General features: G+C 38.5%; 1 protein-coding gene and 1 long non-coding RNA gene across 2 annotated transcripts in view; one reads left to right on the top strand and one right to left on the bottom strand.

Annotated features, from left to right (window-relative positions):
• Positions 1-6,218: 6,218 nt before the first annotated feature.
• The window catches only part of LOC118219145, a 137,969-nt gene continuing 121,672 nt past the window's right edge, over positions 6,219-22,515 (bottom strand). Inside the window, exon 12 of the long non-coding RNA XR_004763665.1 lies at positions 6,219-6,351. This is a non-coding gene — a long non-coding RNA (uncharacterized LOC118219145). The remainder of the gene's footprint in view (positions 6,352-22,515) is intronic.
• LOC118219144 (cyclin-dependent kinase inhibitor 1B-like) lies at positions 8,802-13,424 on the top strand. The gene is made up of 3 exons (XM_035402089.1): positions 8,802-10,025; positions 10,590-10,712; positions 11,910-13,424. Exons 1-3 carry the CDS (start codon positions 9,554-9,556, stop codon positions 11,921-11,923), a joined length of 609 nt encoding a protein of 202 aa, XP_035257980.1. The 5' UTR covers positions 8,802-9,553; the 3' UTR covers positions 11,924-13,424.

Below are 22,515 nucleotides of genomic sequence, written 5' to 3'. Positions count from 1 at the left end.
CTACTTACTTTCTTACTTCTACTACTTCTACTTTCTTACTTCTACTTCTTACTTCTACTACTTCTACTTTCTTACTTCTACTACTTCTACTTACTTCTTACTTCTAGTTACTTCTTCTACTACTTACTTCTTACTTCTACTTCTTCTACTACTTACTTCTTACTTCTAGTTACTTCTTACTTCTACTACTTCTTACTTCTAGTTACTTCTTACTTCTACTACTTACTTCTACTTACTTTCTTACTTCTACTTACTTCTTACTTCTACTTACTTCTTACTTCTACTACTTCTACTTTCTTACTTCTACTACTTCTTACTTCTAGTTACTTCTACTACTTCTACTTTCTTACTTCTTACTTCTAGTTACTTCTTATTTCTACTACTTCTACTTCTACTTACTTTCTTACTTCTACTTCTTACTTCTACTACTTCTACTTTCTTACTTCTTACTTCTACTTCTTCTACTACTTACTTCTTACTTCTACTACTTCTTACTTCTAGTTACTTCTTACTTCTACTACTTACTTTCTTACTTCTACTACTTCTACTTTCTTACTTCTACTTCTTACTTCTACTACTTGTACTTTCTTACTTCTACTACTTCTACTTACTTTCTTACTTCTAGTTACTTCTTACTTCTACTACTTCTACTTTCTTACTTCTTACTTCTAGTTACTTCTTATTTCTACTACTTCTACTTCTACTTACTTTCTTACTTCTACTTACTTCTTACTTCTACTACTTCTACTTTCTTACTTCTTACTTCTACTTCTTCTACTACTTACTTCTTACTTCTACTACTTCTTACTTCTAGTTACTTCTTACTTCTACTACTTACTTTCTTACTTCTACTACTTCTACTTACTTACTTCTAGTTACTTCTTACTTCTACTACTTACTTTCTTACTTCTACTACTTCTACTTTCTTACTTCTACTTCTTACTTCTACTACTTGTACTTTCTTACTTCTACTACTTCTACTTACTTTCTTACTTCTAGTTACTTCTTCTACTACTTACTTCTTACTTCTACTTCTTCTACTACTTACTTCTTACTTCTAGTTACTTCTTACTTCTACTACTTACTTTCTTACTTCTACTACTTCTACTTTCTTACTTCTACTTCTTACTTCTACTACTTCTACTTTCTTACTTCTACTACTTCTACTTACTTTCTTACTTCTAGTTACTTCTTCTACTACTTACTTCTGACTTCTACTTCTTCTACTACTTACTTCTTACTTCTAGTTACTTCTTACTTCTACTACTTCTTACTTCTAGTTACTTCTTACTTCTACTACTTACTTCTACTTACTTTCTTACTTCTACTTCTTACTTCTACTTACTTCTTACTTCTACTACTTCTACTTACTTTCTTACTTCTAGTTAGCTACTTCTTACTTCTACTACTTCTACTTTCTTACTTCTTACTTCTAGTTACTTCTTATTTCTACTACTTCTACTTCTACTTACTTTCTTACTTCTACTTCTTACTTCTACTACTTCTACTTTCTTACTTCTTACTTCTACTTCTTCTACTACTTACTTCTTACTTCTACTACTTCTTACTTCTAGTTACTTCTTACTTCTACTACTTACTTTCTTACTTCTACTACTTCTACTTTCTTACTTCTACTTCTTACTTCTACTACTTGTACTTTCTTACTTCTACTACTTCTACTTACTTTCTTACTTCTAGTTACTTCTTACTTCTACTACTTCTACTTTCTTACTTCTTACTTCTAGTTACTTCTTATTTCTACTACTTCTACTTCTACTTACTTTCTTACTTCTACTTACTTCTTACTTCTACTACTTCTACTTTCTTACTTCTTACTTCTACTTCTTCTACTACTTACTTCTTACTTCTACTACTTCTTACTTCTAGTTACTTCTTACTTCTACTACTTACTTTCTTACTTCTACTACTTCTACTTTCTTACTTCTACTTACTTCTTACTTCTACTACTTGTACTTTCTTACTTCTTCTTCTACTTACTTCTTACTTCTAGTTACTTCTTACTTCTACTACTTACTTTCTTACTTCTACTACTTCTACTTTCTTACTTCTACTTACTTCTTACTTCTACTTACTTCTTACTTCTACTACTTCTACTTTCTTACTTCTACTACTTCTACTTACTTTCTTACTTCTAGTTACTTCTTCTACTACTTACTTCTTACTTCTACTTCTTCTACTACTTACTTCTTACTTCTAGTTACTTCTTACTTCTACTACTTCTTACTTCTAGTTACTTCTTACTTCTACTACTTACTTCTACTTACTTTCTTACTTCTACTTACTTCTTACTTCTACTTACTTCTTACTTCTACTACTTCTACTTTCTTACTTCTACTACTTCTACTTACTTCTTACTTCTAGTTACTTCTTACTTCTACTACTTCTACTTTCTTACTTCTTACTTCTAGTTACTTCTTATTTCTACTACTTCTACTTCTACTTACTTTCTTACTTCTACTTACTTCTTACTTCTACTACTTCTACTTTCTTACTTCTACTACTTCTACTTTCTTACTTCTAGTTACTTCTTACTTCTAACTTCTACTTCTTACTTCTACTTCTTACTTCTACTACTTCTTACTTCTAGTTACTTCTTACTTCTTACTTCTACTACTTCTTACTTCTTACTTCTAGTTACTTCTTACTTCTTACTTTTACTTCTTACTTCTACTTCTAACTTCTACTTCTTACTTCTACTACTTCTACTTCTTACTTCTTACTTCTACTTCTTACTTCTACTTACTTTCTTACTTCTAGTTACTTCTTACTTCTACTTCTTACTTCTTCTACTACTTCTACTTTCTTACTTCTACTTACTTCTTACTTCTACTACTTCTTACTTCTACTTCTTCTTCTACTACTTACTTCTTACTTCTAGTTACTTCTTACTTCTACTACTTCTTACTTCTAGTTACTTCTTACTTCTACTACTTCTACTTACTTTCTTACTTCTACTTACTTCTTACTTCTACTTACTTCTTACTTCTACTACTTCTACTTTCTTTCTTCTTACTTCTACTACTTCTACTTTCTTACTTCTTACTTCTAGTTACTTCTTATTTCTACTACTTCTACTTCTACTTACTTTCTTACTTCTACTTCTTACTTCTACTACTTCTACTTTTACTTCTAGTTACTTCTTACTTCTACTTCTACTACTTACTTTTTACTTCTACTTCTACTACTTCTTACTTCTACTTCTACTACTTCTAACTTCTACTTCTTACTTCTTCTACTACTTCTACTTTCTTACTTCTAGTTACTTCTTACTTCTACTTACTTTCTTACTTCTACTTCTTCTTCTACTTACTTTCTTACTTCTAGGTACTTCTTACTTCTAACTTCTACTTCTTACTTCTACTTTCTTACTTCTAGTTACTTCTTACTTCTACTTCTACTTACTTTCTTACTTCTACTTTCTTACTTAATTATACTACGTCTAATTATACCTACTTAATTCTAATTATACCGACTTACTAATTATACTTATTTACTTACGGCCCATTACGTGGTTGGCCCTTCCTTTTGGTCTTCATGGCCAGACCTCCCTGCTCTTAGTGCTTTATCATTTGAGGGTATTTTTTTGTGTTTTGTTAAATTCATTTGCTTGTTTATTCTACCTCGGTGTGGTGTCCTATTAATAATTCTCTGCCTCATGGTAGAGTAGTGATTTCTGTGCAAATAATGAGCAGGACAAACACACGCATCAACAAGTTAAAGAGTGATGTATTACTGTACAAATTTATTTATTACCCCATTTAAAATCCCAGATATTCTGCTTAAAATACAGAACATATTGTCTCATTTACAAATAAAAATAAACTGTTGCCAACACTTTCAAATAATGTGTGGTTACGGACAGCTACCTATAACTTGTACCTTAAATATTATTTCTATAGTAAAACATATTTGTTGTACAATATTTCAAATGTATTGCATGGATACATTACATTACAGATCTGGATAGCGTTCCAGTTTTATGGAGTTATGTTGTCTGCAACTGACTCAACAGCACTGTGCTTAACAACACATCAATATACCAAAGTACCGTTACAACCCCACGAAAAGGAAACACACACGGCAATGCAAACGTATATACAATCAAACATAACCATCTAAACAACGAAACTGTCATCAGAGAGAACAATCAGGATAAAAAAAATGGAATAAAAATAAAATGACTCAAAATATAGCTATCAACATCGGAATATATTTGACGGCAAAACATTTTTACGACAACGTTACACCAGTATCGTTTGTTTGCATAAGCCATGCTAAGCGGCTAAAACCGTCCATTAATACTTAAAATTACCATTTAAAAATACACTTTCTTCATGTTTCTCAAAAACCAATTAAAACAACCAGATACAGCTCTCTCCGGAACATAGGAAACAATAATTAAGGTACTTATTGTGCGCGTAGGACAAGAAAATCAGGGCTAACCACACGGCAGCGTCTCGAAAAGGTAAACATTTGGCGTGACGAAAACGGAAGCAGGATGTGTGTTACCGATAACGCGTCCCACTTGCCCCACCTACACGAAACTCTAGTTCTGCACATCCTAACAAATGTGTCCTCCTACCATATCAAACTTAATATAAAAAGGCTCAGTGAAACCTACTTAAAAATGATTAATGATGCATATTTCTATCTTCATTTTAGTGGCTTCAACTAAATCATAAAGTACAATATTAAACCCACACTTACTTGAATAAACATGATTTCCATTTCCTTGAATCAAATCAAAAATTAGGCATGTAGAATTTGGGCTTTTTTTTTTTTTTTTTTCCATTTTTGGACATATATATTTTGCTAACGGTATTTAGCTGTTTCAACGCATAAGACACATTAGAAATTCTGGAGCCAATAAGTAGAACTCAGAACTAGAAAACGCCATTTGTAAATATCTGGAAAACCCATACGTGCGCACACGTGTCTGATCATGGAGCCGACAGTCCAAGAAATAAGCAGTAATGTCACGACTCTGAAGGAAGATGAAGAGTTTGAAGGTTTGCACTCTGCTGCTTTAAAGTCTTCAAAAATACCACCGTTATATTGGAAGAGCCTGTTTTACAAACTTGCCAATGAGATGGGAATGATACTGCTAAATTCACATTCTCTTAAATGTTTTTAACACAGTTCGGACACATGTTAACACATGTTAAAGGGGAAGTCTTTGGTATCATGCAGGTGGAGCAGTAGGAGGAGGAGGATGAGGATGATGATCAGGCTGATGAAACCAAGAGAAAGCGCTTGAACCCAGGAGCCGGCATCACCAGCAAGGTCGTCGTGACGTCCGAGAGCGGGCTGCAGGCCAGCGACCTGACCACGCATGGACGTACCACGTGGAGAAGGCTCGACAGCAGCTGGAGCAGATTCCGGGCCTCCTGCACCGCATGGCCAACCTCATGGGTGTTCCATTCCACGGGGAGGCGCCGGACGAGGAGGCGGTGGAGGAGGTGCTGACTGAGATGTGGAAGTACAACCAGACCTACCGGCTTTCTCAGGGGGTGAGCACCCACTTCCCATTGCATATTTCTTGGCCCGATTATACCTACTTCTAATTATACTTCCTTACTTCTAATTATACTTACTTCTATACCTACTTCTAATTATACCTACTTCCTTACTTCTAATTATTCTTACTTCCTTACTTCTAATTATACTTCTATACCTACTTCTAATTATACCTACTTCCTTACTTCTAATTATACTTCTATACCTACTTCTAATTATACCTACTTCCTTACTTCTAATTATACTTACTTCCTTACTTCTAATTATACTTACTTCTATACCTACTTCTAATTATACCTACTTCCTTACTTCTAATTATACTTCTAATTATACCTACCTACTTACTTCTAATTATACTTTGGAGCCACACCCTGATCAGCTGCTGATGGCCTAATTGCCCTACCTACCTACCCACCTACTTATTTACTCACTCACTACTGATTATACCGACCTACTTACTACCAACCAAACCAACCAACCTGTGGTTTACGTAGAGTTCTTTCTTTGGGGTCTTCTTTGGGGGTTTCTTTTGTGCAGCTTGTGGTAAATTTCACACATTTTTTGACCCATTTGGCCTTCCATACTAAAAAAGGGGCACGAAAATTAAACAAGGAGGTTAAAAAAAAAAAGAGATGAAATGCACCCCAGGTGAATTGTTTTTTTTTTTGGTAGACCTTAATGTTCCTTCTCTCCCACAGAACCTATTTGTTGGTGTTTACATTCCTCCACTGACACTGGAAATCAATGGTGCTGCAGTCTCTGGAAGGATAGCAGAGGACGCTCTCAGCAGTCAGGGAGGACCTTGGCAGCAACCTGCTTACGAAGACAGAGGAGACAACACCACACAAAAAACAATGGCTCAATCAAGTCAAATAGATCATACAAAGCAGATTGTGCTGTTATGATTCATTGTGGATCAGAAAAAAAACAGGATTCCACAAGAGTATCAATTCCAAACATTGGCAAATGTGCATGTAGTTCACAATTCCATCACTAGAGGTCAGTGACAGCATTTTCTTTACAAGGTTTAAGAGAAGCGCAACATAGCAATGCTCTTACTGGGGGATGTGAAATCAGTGCTGGATATCAGTGTGTTTCAGTAAGTCTCAGTGCTTAGGTCTTTCAATGGAGCTTGTTTTCAGGGCCTAAATTGCTCGCTGGTTGAAAGGATACAAATGGATGGTAAATGGACTGCATTTATATAGCGCTTTTATCCAAAGCGCTTTACAATTGATGCCTCTCATTCACCAGAGCAGTTAGGAGTTAGTTACTTCGACACGCCCAGGGTGGTGATCGAACCGGCAACCCGACGACTGCCAGACAACTGCTCTTACCTCCTGAGCTATGTTGCCCCATATGGATACAACAAACACTCGCAGACATTGCAGCCCTCCAGGACTGGAGTTTAAAGGCCATGCCCTAACACAAATTCAGTGTAACGGTCTTGCAAGCGGTTGCTTAAATAGTAGCGCTGATGTGTTTTTCTAGAGATAATGCATCAGTTTGACTCACACAATCAAGTCCATATTTCCATAAAGTCGATTTTTATAAAGTAGGATTGGTGTGTAATTGTCTTTGCTAGATTCATACAGTGCAGTTCTGGGGTCCAGGGGTTAAACAGAGCAGGCAGTCAAATATGAAATAAAAAAAATACTGTCAATCAAAATATTACAGACCGTCAAAACCTTGCTAAAATGTTATGCTATGTATGGAACATACTTTGTTACTCAGTTTAAACGCTCCTCATTATGATACAGAAATGAACATTACTGTATTGATTGCTTCATTGCATTCTGAGGATTTAAGTAAGACTTTAAATTAATATACAAATTTAACATTTATGCTTTCATATGTATTTCCCAACTGTGTGGTCCAAAAAAAAAAAAAAAAAAACCGAATGTGTATGTTTCATTTTATGATGATAAACATGCCACACTTCCGGTTCAGTGACATAATTCTAGGAGTAGGGATCGGTTGATCTGTCTTGACACAAGGCCGCTTTTTAATGCAGAATATAACCATTTCACAGCGGGCTGTTGGTGACGATGCTCCGCTGACACACTTCCGTAGCTGAGGGAGAAAAAAACAAATAAACAAACAAACAAAAACCAGAGAACACCGTTAGCACAGACTTCATCGACAGGCAAAAGGGTGGAACAAAACGAGCCAATAAAACCTGATGCGTCTTATGGTGGAAACAGCAGTGTTGAATGGGAGAAAGCAAACTGAGCTCTCCTTTATTATTTTAATATGCAAATCCCTAGAAGATAAATCTTTTATGTATAAGAATGAACTCTGCTGACACCATTACACACTTTAGCTACATGAAGACTTGAAATAGGTTTTAAGTAAACACGCTGGCCATAAAATAAATAAATTACAAGTTGAGATATGTCATATTGATGAAGGCCTCCTGGCACATTTACATTTGTTTGCTGTGCCAGAGTCTGCCTTTGATAAGCTGTAGCCAACTATGACAGAATGTATTTGCTAAAAGAGAAAGTAAACAAATTAAAGGCTATTGCAGACATAGGGATGTGTCCTTCTGTTTCACACTGAGCGGGTACTGTGTATATGCGTTGCATTGTCTTATTCTCTGACATAACATCTTCTGTGCTTCTCTTATAGAGACACATTGCTTTATCTAGTTCCAGAAGTAAATTATTCACATCAGAATTAAATTAGTCACTTTTCATTAATATCACTGTTTCATAGAACCGTCATATGATGCGGTGGATAACATTGTCTTCAGGCACATGCATATTCCACCAAGATTTCAGATTTTACTTTTTCTGGCATTTAGCTGACGCTCTTATCCTGAGCGACATACAGAATTACATTGTATACACTACATTACATTGTGTATTGTCTTTTCCATTCAAGCAACTGCAACACTACACTTTTAAAAATCTCGTTAGCCATTAAAACTGGTTATGTAGCTACTGACTCCTAGTCGTAACGTCACATTGTTATGATGATTGCATTCATTTATTCCTATTTTTTACTTTCGCCAAGCGACGAAGGTGAAACATTGAACTTCTCGTGTCATTTAATAGAATAATTCTAATTTATCGCAGTTTGAACTAAGATGGCGCTATGAGCCAGGTTTATGCCCTGTTCATGACTCGCTACTATTAAATTTGACCGTAGCCCTGATAGGGGAGTGACTTGTACACAAATATTACCCTACTCTTCAGATCACCGCAAGGCTGGTGTTGTGCAGTCCTTATTTTCAAAAGTCACAAAATAAATTAAGGTGGAATTGCCTTCCAAAATAGTTCGGCTCGTTGCCTTTAATTATAGGACACGTCGGGCGTAGGCTACAATTGGACATTATAGAACTGGCTATTTCCAACGGATGTACACAAATATAACAATACGTGCAAAGAGTACAGTCCTAAAGTTGTAGCCGACTAGCCTACTTGTTTTGTTATTTTAGCCGCTTTTACTCCCTGTCTTTTCTGCGAACGTTTAATATATGGCTTGCTAACATGAAATCTTGGTTCTTATTTTTCCAGAATTATACATTAATTTCCTTATCTGACTTACAAGAAAAGTCTAATTCTAATATTTGTGCTTCTTCGTTGCGTACTTCGTTTTCGGGTTTAAAATCTATGTTCACCTTAAGTAACGTGGGCGTCTCCGTTTTCTTTAACCAATGAATGCCCTTCTCTGTTTAAATAGCTCTGGGTGTCAATCATTTTTTTCTCAGTCAGCCTGCTTTCAATCGCCATATTGGGTACTGAAAAGGCTTGTCTGTTCTTTCCTCTGTTACTACAAACCGAAATTGACAGGAGTGGGTTTTGCAAGTGCACTTTGTTTTGATGATCCGTGGAGATTTCTTTTGCTCGCATTGCCGCATTGACCGCTCTATCGCAGAAATTCATTTTTAACGCATGGCATGCCTGCGTTAGCTTTGATCTCAGTCGTTTTCGCCAGTTTTGGATCGCACTAAAGTCGGAGTAAATACGTATTTTCACTCGTTTGTTTGGTCCGTTTTTTTCACACGCGGAAAATGTCAAACGTTCGTCTTTCAAATGGAAGTCCGACTTCGGAAAGGATGAATGCCAGGCTGTCGGATAACCCAAAACCTTCCCACTGCAGAAACCTGTTCGGGTCGGTGGATCCCGAAGAGTTAAGGAGGGATTTAAAGGAACATTTGCAAGAGATGGAACAGGCATCATCTGCCAAATGGAATTTCGATTTTAAAAATCACAAGCCGCTCCCGGGTGGGAGATACGTTTGGCAACCGCTGGATAGTAAAAGTTTGCCCGATTTTTACAGTAGACCACCACGGGCTTCGACGGGCATTTGCCGTTCTGGGAATAACAACGTGGATCTTAATGGGAATCATAATTGTGTGATGGTGATTCCCTGTCAAGAGACCACTGGAGACAGGCTTTCCAGTGAAAAAACGGAGGAGTCAGAAAGTCAGATGGGTTGCCGAGACCAACGCAGCGGACAGAGGAAAAGAGCAGCAAGCCGGGGTAGCTACATTGTTGTTTTGGCTCAAAATGATTTTAAGGTGGCGGTCTAAACATCGATTGAAAACGTACTGTATTCATTCAGAAGAAATCACAAGGCATAGTAGCCTAGATTACGATTCTGTTAGTACTGCCCAGTGTTTAGCCTACATGGTAGTGTTATACGCCCGAGTTTTGGTATGCATATTCCCTCATTCTCGTTTGAATTGTCTGCCATTATGTCCATATTGTTGATAGCCTTTATGGAAAAGGGGTGCAGATTAGCCTACTGCCCATTGAGTATAATTACCAATGTAATGTATGCATGGCGACACAGACACATAGGCTACAGTGTGTATTTTAGTTATTGATTCGCTTGAAAATGTATCCATTTCATATTGTTGGGACACCACTCACTCATGATTCGTGTTACTACGGTATGCAAATGCGGATAGCATGTAGGCTACACGTCAAACCTTCAAAACAAACCGAAAGGCGGCCGTTATTCATGGGTTTCACGTAGGCTATGGGAAAATGGTTGGACGTCGCTTGTTAGCTAACGGATTTTCTCCCCCTTTTCTGTTCTAGAACAATCGTCTCAAAATAAAAGGTCACGCACAGATGAATGTGTCAAGACCGGGCAACGAGCAACTTCAGTAGAACACACACCTAGGAAATCCAGCCGAAGGCGCAGACGTAAGCATTCTAAAGGTAAGCTGATTTATGGATACACTGATATCTTAGCTTAACTGTTTGCCGCGGAGTTGTTTTCCCCCCCCCCCCCCCCAAACTGTCAAGCAGAAGGAGCAAAAATATAGTCTACGTAGGAGTTGGTTTACTATTTGACCCCGTTCTTGGAGCACCGCCGTTCGCTCTAAATATACCTGCAGATGTGTTATATACTGAGTAAATTTTGCTGAGATAAGGTGCCACCTCTTCAGTGATCTTGTCTGGTGAATAGTTTGGTGAAAGAAAACATCGAAGTAGACTCCCTATAACTGGCAGGAATCAAACTGTTAATTTAGGTCAAAAATATTTACCAGGGTTACATAAATATTTTTTGACGCATTTAATTGTCAGTTTAGTGTAGACTTTACAAGTGGACATAATGACGATAAACACTGGCTTCGCGAGCTTCGTAACGTAACGTCCCGCGTTCTATTATTTATTTGTATTTACATACACAGTTAGTGTTAATGGAAACTATGTTTGTCTTTTAGGGAGCCCGTATTCAAAACTATTAAGGATTATATAAAGGACTGGAATGTAAAGGCGGTATCCATCGCTATAATTTCATCTCAAAGATGCCTGAAAGGGGTTAAACGCTTCAGGATTTGACACACACGAGTTAGACTACTATGACTACAGCAAGGCTGAGTTTCCGACGAACTGTAAACAAGCGTCCCTCTCTGAAAAACACTATAGTAACACGTCAGCAACTGTTTCCTCGAAAATGAAGGGGCAGGTTTCAGAGCATTGTAGCCTACTGTGTACACGTACACTGCCATGCCCCGAGTGATTTCAGACTCTCACTGATCTGTAAACGGTGAAATTGACAATCGATTTAGCACGTGCTTCCATAAGCGTACACTGTGCATTCTCGATAAAGATATGCTTGCCACAGATTGAGCAACTTTAGGTCTACTTGATTTGGGGTTTTAAAAGAAGTTTATGCTATTCTAAAACACCAAATTATGCATTTCAGAGCAAATTCCATTTTACATGCTCACAGGTGGATAGTTAGGCCAGAAGTTTATGATTTCATGCTTATCCTACTCGACAGTACATGTATACTATTAGTCAGCTGAATATTGTTTATTTTCTCACACAATCAGCTATTTGGTCAGGATATTTAGGAGACCTATGTGAAGATACTAACTTTTTATTTATTTGACATTTATCCAACAGAGCAGAAGATGTAATTCCCCTTTTCATTGAAAACTTCAGTGCTCGATGAAGAGGAACTACATTTCTAGAAAAACAAATGCATATCGACTCCCATGGACGGGGATGCTGTACAAGCACTGAATACAAACACTAAACTTCTGGCACTCAAAGTAACTGCCTCTAAAGCAGTCAATGTAGCAGTGTGCAATTAGGTTTCCTCCTTTTTTGCTCATTTTTTTTTACTACCTGTGTACATAGTCTCTTTTCAAGTGTAGCACATAAAACTTAAGATACAAATTTCCTTTATATTAAGCAGTGTGAATTTGATTCGACTTGAATTGCAGTAGGTTTTCTTTTCCTCTTCTAAAATGCTGTCATTTTTTGTGAAGTCGTGTGTGACAATTCATACAAAGAATGCATAGAAATATCCTCAGCAGGGTTTTCAATGTCCCCAACCATAATGCCTTTTCATAAATTTAACTGAGCCCAGGTATAGTGCTGTGAGTACAAGACCTGTTTTTCTAAAGAGGGTCACTTAACACAAGGTCATTAAAACGGTGTAATTGATGAGATCCAGGCTATTTCATATGTCCACAAGAATAGAGGCATCAAACCTACCTACCAGTGATTTACAGATGCCATTAAAACCCAACCAGCTATTTTAGCCCTGCTGTCTGTGCAGACAAGACATCGAAATGCTGTAACACAAATTCTGCCAAAGTTACTCTGCTCATTTCTGTTATTCTCTCCTGATTAGAACAGCACACATCCCCTTTTTATGAGTATGGGGATCCAGTCTGAAGTATTCAGCAACTGAATAATTGAAGGCAAGGCATTAGGTCAATTCACAGTATTAATTGTTCACAAGCCGCTGGTGAATGTGCTGAAGTGACTTATTTATACATTTTGTGTGAATTTATACAATGCTTTGATTTACATTTAGTGTCCTCCTGATTCAATAAATTGCAACATCAAAATTATTTTATCAGAGAATATTGTATCCCCCCACCCCCAATCAGACATGAAAAAATATTTATTGTTATGCAGTTCAGTGTGACAGAGAAGGAAAACTTGGGAAGATGTGTTGTGTTTTCTGTCTTTGACAATTATACTGATCTAACAGAAATACATGAATCCTTTTTTTGTGGAATTTTTTGCCCTGCATCACATAGCACTATATTTGACTAGAAAAGGAAATTCTTCATCTTTTAAAAAGGAAATTACACTGCCTGTGTATTTGTGTAAAACTTTGAAGTGTACCTGTGTACATAACTTTGTAAAAACACTGAGAAATTATACTAACTTATTTATGTCAAGCTTTTTTTTATTTAGAAGAAATGGGTTTTGTTTATGGTTATCCAAAGTGGCATTTGTGCTTTTTTGGGGGGTAGTTTCTCAATGTTTTTTTTTTCCCTCTCATTTTTAATTAAAACATGTAAGGTTGCAAACTGAGCCTGAAAATACAAAGTGCATTTTGTAATGTGTGTTTTTAAAAATTGCAATCGACTAAATAATAAAATGAAATTGAGTATTATTTTGGCTATTGTTGCATCAGGTATATCTGAATAAACAGCTTTTTTTCCCCAAAATGGTGATATAAAATAAAATTCTACATGTATTAAGATGCATTCAGAACTATTTTATACATTAAATGTAGCTGATAATAAACAGTAGGCACTATATGTAGCTCCAGGCACACTGGTATTTAATATTTTCACATCACACCCCATTGAGCAAGTAGAAAGCACAAGGTGTACATATGCCTAAGGAATGTCATCTCATTAAGATAAAAATGAATAATCTTGTATCACAATTATTGTTCTTTATTGTAATTTTGTATTCCTTTATATGAAGAGTTTAGGGTCCACCTACACTTTCAGCGTGAGAATTTTGAAAAAAAGAAAAAAACTTCTCTTTGGGAGATTGGTTCAAAGGGTGTGTTTGACACATTACAGACCATCAATAAGAAAAGGGCGTTTTGCACTTTCCTTTTTTTTTTTAGAGAGAGCTGAGAAATGATGCAAGACCTACACAAATTACAGGACGAGGGGTTTCATCATTATGAAATGTCCCCAAGACGTCTTATACACCAAAAAGGTTAGTCTAAAGAATAATAGTATTTCATTGCAATTATTCAGCACCTCTACAGATCTCTAAGCACATTTAATGTGTAGGGGGCCACTCAGATCAACCACCACCATCCACGTTGAGTTCATTACTTTCAATTACCTCTAGCTTGCAGATACCGTCAGTGACGAGGTGGCACGCCCGCGAAAATCAGCTCCTAATTAGTCGCAGCAGTAGTAACAATGAGCTGCAAATCAGTAAGATATTTTACTATCATTTATTTATGACGAGATTAGACGATGCACGTTTTTCCCTTTATGTCGGTGACATCACATTTGAATAGTGATCGTGAAATACATAATGCTAATAAGATTAGATTCTTTGCACACACGTTTCATTCTTATTTTAGATAATATTTTGCCTCGAGAAATATGATACAGTAAAAGATAATTTTACGTACTACAACCGAAGCACACATTCTGTTAGTTGGAGTGGCCACGGTTGTATAAACTCCTACAAAAGCAACGCTATCGAAGTTGGAAACTACGAGTCAAATTATATGACCTATAATACTTAGACAGACAGTACACTTTAAAAATGTTTTCAGTATTAGTGTGAACAATGAAACTTCCGTGGATTTTTAGACCAAAAGAGTTCACACTGCAATATACTTGCAGAGGAAAACATCATAAATATGTTTTTTTTTATTGTTCGCAAAGACACGATCATTAAGGACATTATAATTGCAATGGCGGTATGTAGCTAAATCGAAGCGCGTTCTCCAGTTTGTAAAATGCGTTTATCGAGTCAACGTTGCTCAGTGTCGAGATTTCTGCAACGGGTAACTTCCCCACCCAAGTTTCTACTGACGTTGGCCAGTTCCAAATCAATACTTTAGTTCGAATCAATGATTATATATCCTCTGATTCAGGATATTTTAGAACTTCGTCCCATATAATGCACTTTAATATTCCAAGTATAATAACCCAAAATATACTGAAATTATACTGTATGGCTGCCTGTCCTTACTCAGTTTGCAGAGATTCGACCCTGATAAATCGGAGAAGAGGAAAACAAGGGCACGTCCTTGAGAAACAGAAACGAAGTAACTGACGTCTGAATGAGCCAATGAGAGAAGCAATAAGAAAAGCAGACCACTTGCGGCAGCCACTAATATGAACCTTTCTGTCGGTTTGAACTGCGTACAGCTACAGCAGCGTTCAAATTGAGCTGTACGGAGCGTTCTCGACTCGAAGCACAACCCTGAAGTCACGTCCATTGGACGGAGAGTATTTTTGCTGATGCAAGCAAGAAAAAAAGAGAAAAAAAAAGTCAAAGGTGTGGTTTCTTTCTGATGCAGCCAGAAGTAGCAAGGGTATTTTCGCTACTGACAATGATTTCCCTTCGAACACGTCATTTTTTTATGCAGAGCGTAGGCTATAGCGCGCGCATAAAGTATTGCAGGCTTCGAAGTATCAGAATGCATGATGAAATCCATCGACCATTGACCACTAATCATTTTAAAGGTTTTAAGGCAACTAAACAATTCTGTTTTAACAGGACACCAAATACTAGGCTATTTCGATGCGACTCTGTCCCGTTCAGAACGACTTCAGAATGTTGAGCAGAAAATAAAGTTGCATTTGTGTGAATAAAATCATGATGGCCAAAGTTGGGGATTGCTTCCAAGAGTTTTCTTTAGCGTCCTAAATAGACAATGCATATATATCAACACCGTTGATCACATCCTAGAACATCTTAAAACAACTTGGTGATTGAACATACAAATCTATTTCTAAGGTCCCCTTTAATCCTTAAAAAAGAAGTATTCAATAGAATATACTTATAAAGTTCTCAGAATGCTTCTATTGGTTCTGAAGTTTCTCTACAGAGAAAATGTTATCATAATAGGCCATTTCATGTCAAATATTAAACCTGGCCTTGAGGAGTGGGTATATCAACAGTTTATCTTGTCACCTAAAAAAAAAAATCACTGAAATGATATTGGTGAGCCAGCAGGTGACACTCTTTCCACCCTTAGAATATTGAAATATATATATTTAAAATGTACAAAAACAAAGTCCATATTCATTTTGAATATCCCTACAATAAATGGTTTATCTCTGGAGCTTACCCATTAGCAAACAGTGCTCCCCTAAAACTGTCCACATTCTCTAGTGAGTGAGAGCAACTCTGCAAAACTGACTGCATATTGACTACACAAAGGAGGAAAGGCTAAGTAGCAGAGGTGAAGGGCTGCTCACCAAAGAGTTAGTATTTTGATGTCCATTATTATCAGGCATTAATTATTATTAGACATTCTCTGATTGACGGCTTTACAATGGACCAAATACAGTGTCTACGTGGACGTAATGCAATCAGTCCATCAACCTATGAGTAAGACAGGACAAAGATGAGAACAGCACAAAGTTAGTAATGGCTAGTCTAGTTGTTAAGTTAATACCACATACAGACACACACAGCTAAATGCACATGTGCACACACATATACACACACAAGCAGAAACATGCACACGCACACGTGTGTACTCCTGAAAGGTATTGTGGAAGAACAAATAGTCTGTCCTTACATGATTTGATTACAATAACTGTTAACAAGTTAAATACTCTGTTGGTTTGCGAAGAGAAGACTATTCTCAGAATCAAAATGTTGAATTGTGATCTGTGTACCAAGTACTGTATTATTGTAGTACACTAATACAATACATGGTTAATTTGGTACAGAGATATCAATTCAATAACGATGTCTATTCTATGCTGTTCTGTGAAGTTTTTAGTGACATGGTAAGGGTTTGAATACACAAGAAGCGAGACAGCGCTGCACTATACTCTTAGAAAGACAAAAGCCACCCCCCGCCCCTTCTAGTGCCTCCAGCCCGGGGGGGTCAGCAGCAGGTGTCTGAACGCACATCTCTCTGCTGACAGTAAACCTTCAGTTAACAGTGTCACCAGGGCATTCGCGCAATGCGATGTGCATGGGGATCTGAATTAGATATTTTATTAATAACAATAAAAAATAAAATAAATAAATAAATAAAATAGCCAGACTGCTTAGCCTCAGCAACGGCCTTGTTTTCCCTCTTTTGTGTTAACAAGTCAGACGCATTCATTGCAAATGGAACATTACGGGCATTGTAATTACAGGTTGGCAACAAACTCGCCCATTACCATTACCCCCCAAACCCCCCACCCCCACCCCCCCGGTGGGGACCGGAGCATGAAGACGGAAAGATGTCGTCACCTATAGATTACTGTTGCCAGGCACCCAAAGAAAATGCAGGAACACCGTGGAAGAACACACCTATTCTACAAAATGCTCCCATAAAAAATAATTTACCGAAATGAACAAAAAATTCAGCTGAATAAAAAAAAAATGAGACAAAAAGGATATGAAAGGCTTGTGTGCACACCGTGCGCTTTTCAGGATGAGAACCCGCGAGTTTCTTTGGCTTCGTTCCTCGCCCTTGTACATTCTGAAAATCAAATTTGTTTTCTTCTTCTTCAAATGGAGGGAAAAAAGGAAGATAAAGCCGTACGCAAACAGACTTTCAGCGTGCGAGGTGCGCCGTGGTTAGGAAACTCCGTGGCAGCTTCCTGTTGTGTAAGTTGCCAGCTGTAGTTGCGGCACCGAAGTGGCCTGTCTTGGCCAGCCCTTTGCACCAGGATATTTCACTGGCGTTGCACATGTAGGACAGTGTTGCAAAAGCCCCTCACTGCTGCAATGGTTAGGGTTCGGGCTAGGGGGTCTCACTTGGCCCGGTGTCACCTTCTATAAGTTCTAAATTGAGTCCTAAATGTCTGTATCTCTGGGAGGATAACGAAGTTTGACCAAAACTGTGAGCACGTGTAACCATGGCCTGGTTTCCAATCACCACTTGTCCTTGAGTTTGACTCAAATAAACGCAACCAATAAACAAGTTAGGCAAGTTACTTTTTGGTTATTGCTGAACTTGCTAAGAAAAGAAAAAAAAAACAGCATGCAATTGGGTGTCAATATGCAAGGACAAATATTGACTGTAGCCAGGTCTTACCCAGCATAGCAACACAACTTCACGAAAACACCATCGTATAAAATACTAGCTTAAAGGGGACAGGGGGTAAGGGCTGAGGAGAATAAGAATCTAATGCATCTGAATAACAGAGAAGCATAAATGGCCAAAACAGACCTGCAGCTCATTTATGCATGGATATTGTGTAGAACTGGGATGTCCAATTTTATCCAAAATGGGCAAGTGTTGGTCTTAGTGCTTTTTGAGATTGGATGCGATTGTGTACTGGTGTGGAAACTAGATGTGTAAGTCAATTTGGCAGACTTGTCAATGCTCTGGGTCGACTCTACTGGTTAACCCTTAAGGTGCTAAGGTGTGAGGTCACAAATATGTGATAAGAATGTTCTTAAGCATTCCAATGCCAATAGAATAATCACTACTGGTAGCTGAAAGCAATGGAGTTCTAGAACACTCACTTAGAATTTTGAAAAAACAAACATTCCAAAAACCTATTTTTCAAAGGGTTAAAGAATGTTTAACAGCAGAGCACAAACAGGAAGACACCTGCGCTACTTCTGACGGTTCTGAGGAATGCTTGTTCACAACAATCGGGTTTCTCCTCTGTCAGTTTTTCTCAGTCTCTCATTTCTCTCTTATCAGTCCCTTACATCTCATTTTCATTTTATTTGTTTTTAGTTTTTTAATCTCTACATTATCCATTTTCAGTTTGAAATGGCTTTATTCATTTTAAAACAAAAACAGTGGCTTGGATTCAATAAACATTTTCTTTTTAACTTTCATGTACAAATAAGGGCAACTGCGGCACTGTTTTTCGCTTCACAAACGTAGTTTGGCAAGTTAGTAGTGAAGTCTGGAGATAGTGCCAACTGGGGACAGCAATTATCATTATTTGTATAATGTATATAGACACAGTTATCCTCTCTCTCTCTGTCTCTCTCTCTCACCCTCCTGCCCCCTCCCTCCCCTCTTTTCCTCTCCGGTCTCACCAATTCAGCCAGTTCCATTGTTCTGTTGTGTTTTACATTGTATTGAAGTGCATTGTGCCGAGCTGCCTCAGTGTTCTGTTGTGTCTGGTTTCAGTAGTACACAATGACCCTGTCTAGGAACCTCTGCACTGCTGAAAATACGCATTTAAAGGGAAGTTTAAAATGACAGAATGCACAGGAACACAGGGCATTAGAGTATAGAGCGGTAAAATTAGTTATGTTCTGCTTTATACATAAATAATCTCGACATCTATAACTAGTAAACGCATCTGTAACTTCCAGACATCAATAGTTACACCTCAGTATCTACAGCTCCTGAACACACAGATGTCTGTGTATTTTGTTGTCGTTCCCTAAATTTGCTCAGACACACGAAAAGACAAAAAGCCACACACAGGATGGAAACGTGAAACGTCAGAAGTCGGTTTTCATGAATTTTTCGCTTTCACTTGCTCTGCTTCGGTATTAAAAAACACGCAGCAAATATGCAAACCGCGGCATTGTGTGGAGAGGGGAAGTGTGGAGCACTTCTTCTGGAGCCGCGTGTGCAGCCGCCATCAAAGAACAGCCGCTGCTGGTGGATGACTAACCACCGCTTGCATCTGATTTGAAATTTCCAGGCCGAATGCACTGCACAAAGAAAAATGAACAGATTTGTTTTTAGGGAAGTAAAGATATTTAACAGTACATACTGAAGACAAGGGGCTGTTAAAAAGGCCTGCGCTTCACTTCAGATGAAGGTCTTCACCGATGGTGTGACTTTTTTTTTGTTCTGTGTGTGATTTGTGCATACTCCTAAGTCCTAATAGGGCATACTCCCAGATGCATAGTCAAATCACTGCATGAAAAAAAACTAGTTATGTGCTCAGGAAACACCTTGATATGACAGTTTAAATGAATCAGAGAAGAGAAACACCAGTGTGAAATGAGAGGGCCACTAAACGAGAGAGCAGTTTTGAATCTCACCAATGGCCTTATTTAAGCTGCTCGCATAAACAGCGTACACTTTATGCTCTGATAAAGCCAACAGAACCAGCTCTAAGTTCTGCAATCTGATTTTGACCCAGTTCCAATGCAAGAGGGCATTTGAGGCCTCCAATTCATGTTTTCCACTGCACGGAGCCAACAGAGCCAATCTGCTATTGTAAAACTTACAAGATGGGAGAAAAAAGAAAAAAAAAAAAAAACCTTTAGAAGAATAGTAAGGGGGGGAAAAAAAAAAACCCTCAAGAGAATTTTTCAATGGTGAATGTCCTAATTTCCTAATTCCCTTCACTTGGCTCAATCTTCTGAAGTGACGCTAGCAGAATTTCAGAATGCAAAATATTTGCAAGGCTTACAACACAGGCTAGACTTGCACCACAAGCGCACGCGGGAGTGAAACCGAATGAGTCACGTTTAGCAGTGTTCCACAGACACAGAACCTGGCAAGGGGGCCGACACAGAACCTTGAAAGCAGGAGGTTGCAAGATCACCCTACAAAGAAAGCAAGATGCATTACTCAAGGCTTTCAAGAAGCAGCTAATCATTTCTTCACCTCTCGAGATTTGTGCCGTTGTTGAAACCGTAAGTTAAGCGGACAACAGCTTAAGTGATGGCAATCGCCATTGAGATAAAAAAAAAACTAACACGACACCTCACACACCAAAAAACATTCTCCCAATAAGCCCCAATAAACTTAGAAGTAACACAATGCACTGTGCTGTCATGCACTTGCATGAGGCGAAGCACAGCAGAGAGAAACATTATTCTAGAACTGCCCAGAAGATCTTGCAGAGCTGATGAAATTGTTTGTGTTCACAGCTGCGTGTTGAAAGAGATCCAGGCATTTTACTGTAACTCACGGTAAAAAAAAAGTCAATAGCAACAGGTTTACATTTTCTTGCAAGCCACAGTTCCTATAGCTCATAGAAAACCTCCGGTTCCTCTCCACGTTTCCTCCACTGACCACAAGTGTCGTCATTAGAAAATCCCCTGCAGCCACTTGCTAGCCTGGGGTTGGTGGGGCGGTGGGAGGGTGGGGGGAGTGGGGGGGGGGGGGGGGGGTGGTAGGCGTGTACCCTAGAACAGAACTAAATTAGAATTCAAACATCCACGCTTCAATTTCAAATTTCTCTAATCCCTAACGATTATGATTATGATTATGACCAAGCTGGGAGGAGGAGCTGCTGTGGTGTTGCGCAAGACGTGCGCGAGTCTCTTTGAAGCCTGTTTTTCAGTCTGACGGTTGTCTGCCGAATGTCAGCCACCTGCAGACAATCAGAGAACCTTTTCTCTGTTATCACTTAAAATCCGCAGATAAAACTGCAGGGCAACAACAGGCGTGTCTCTGAAGTGGCGTCACAACCCTAAACATAGAGTTCTCTCTTCATAAGGGGGGGGGCATCAGGATTTAAACAGGAAGCTCTTAAACGAGCCGGTCTTTTTTTTTTAAAAATCGTCTGCTGACGAAGAGGTCTTGGGTAGGTAATCCCGAGACACAGATGGTGGTTTCTGGATGCAGACAAAAGCAGCCGCGCAGCCTCTGATGTCTGCAGAATGCAGTAACGGGATCAAAAGGAATGAGTTTTAAAGAGGGAAAAAGGTAGCGGGAGTGATATTCAAAGAGGCTATGCGTTCAGTTGAATAACTTTTAACAAAATACACGTACAATGGCCAATTACACTGAACCGGACCCTAAGTGGTTTATTCTATCGGTTATACTGGCCTGGGCTGTGTGTGAATATGGTTGGATTTTTGTTCGATGTGTTTTCTTGCTGGAGTTCGAAACGCGACTGAGTGCTGCTGCTCTGACTAATATTAGTGCTACAGAAACTACCGCCGTGGCAGAAAGGCTGCAGTTACTTCGCCTACCAGCGCCACGTATTTATCCGTCCATAGTAAAACCCGCTGAGCGTGTGTCCTTGACAGAGCCTGCAAACCCGGCTTCACCACTGTACGGCGTATAGAGAAGTCGCGCTGCTTTGAAGCTAGGAAGTGGCCCACTATGACGATGCAAGCAGTGCGCGTTTCTCAGGAAAACACACAGGTCGCGACCACATTTTGGGCTGTACGGATTCCAGCGAAGGCGACTCGATAACAACAACCCCCCACCCCCCCCCCCCCCATGTGTACATCACACTGAGGAAAGGCCTGTGACACACATTTATCAGGAAATATTGCTATTTTAACAGATCTGGACTTGCTTTTCATATGAATGGACACTGTCTCACATCCGTTTTGCTAGGATTCATGCCCACGTACACAAAATTAGACGTTCTTTACAGTGACTGGAAGATACACTCTTAGCTTTCTCTCTGACACTAAGGAGAAATTTTCTGGTCAACCACAGGAGAAGGACTCAACACAATTTAACCCAGCACCATTTCCCGCAGCAAAAAAAAAAGAAAAAAAAAGGCAGCGTTTTAACTTTTAACCTCAACGTTAAGCCGAAAGGCGCCCGCCTGAGTGCTAAACGCGGAGGTGAGGTCACCCTGTCAAAGCCCCGAGGCCCTGGTGCCAGGTATGAACTCAGCCAGCGGGATGGGGGGGGGGGGAGCTCTGA

The sequence above is a fragment of the Anguilla anguilla genome, chromosome 19 (assembly GCF_013347855.1).
Source record: "Anguilla anguilla isolate fAngAng1 chromosome 19, fAngAng1.pri, whole genome shotgun sequence".
In the NCBI taxonomy this organism is placed as follows: domain Eukaryota; kingdom Metazoa; phylum Chordata; class Actinopteri; order Anguilliformes; family Anguillidae; genus Anguilla; species Anguilla anguilla.
The sequence above is the reverse complement of the archived record's forward strand: the minus strand, read 5'-3'. Positions and strand labels throughout refer to the sequence as shown.

What these genes read in the sequence shown, in the direction of transcription:
- LOC118219144 (XM_035402089.1), top strand. Translation starts at nt 9,554, where the DNA reads ATGTCAAACGTTCGTCTTTCAAATGGAAGTCCGACTTCGGAAAGGATG. An exon ending in GAAAAGAGCAGCAAGCCGGG is followed by an intron (nt 10,026 to 10,589) that starts GTAGCTACATTG and finishes TTTCTGTTCTAG; the next exon opens with AACAATCGTCTCAAAATAAA.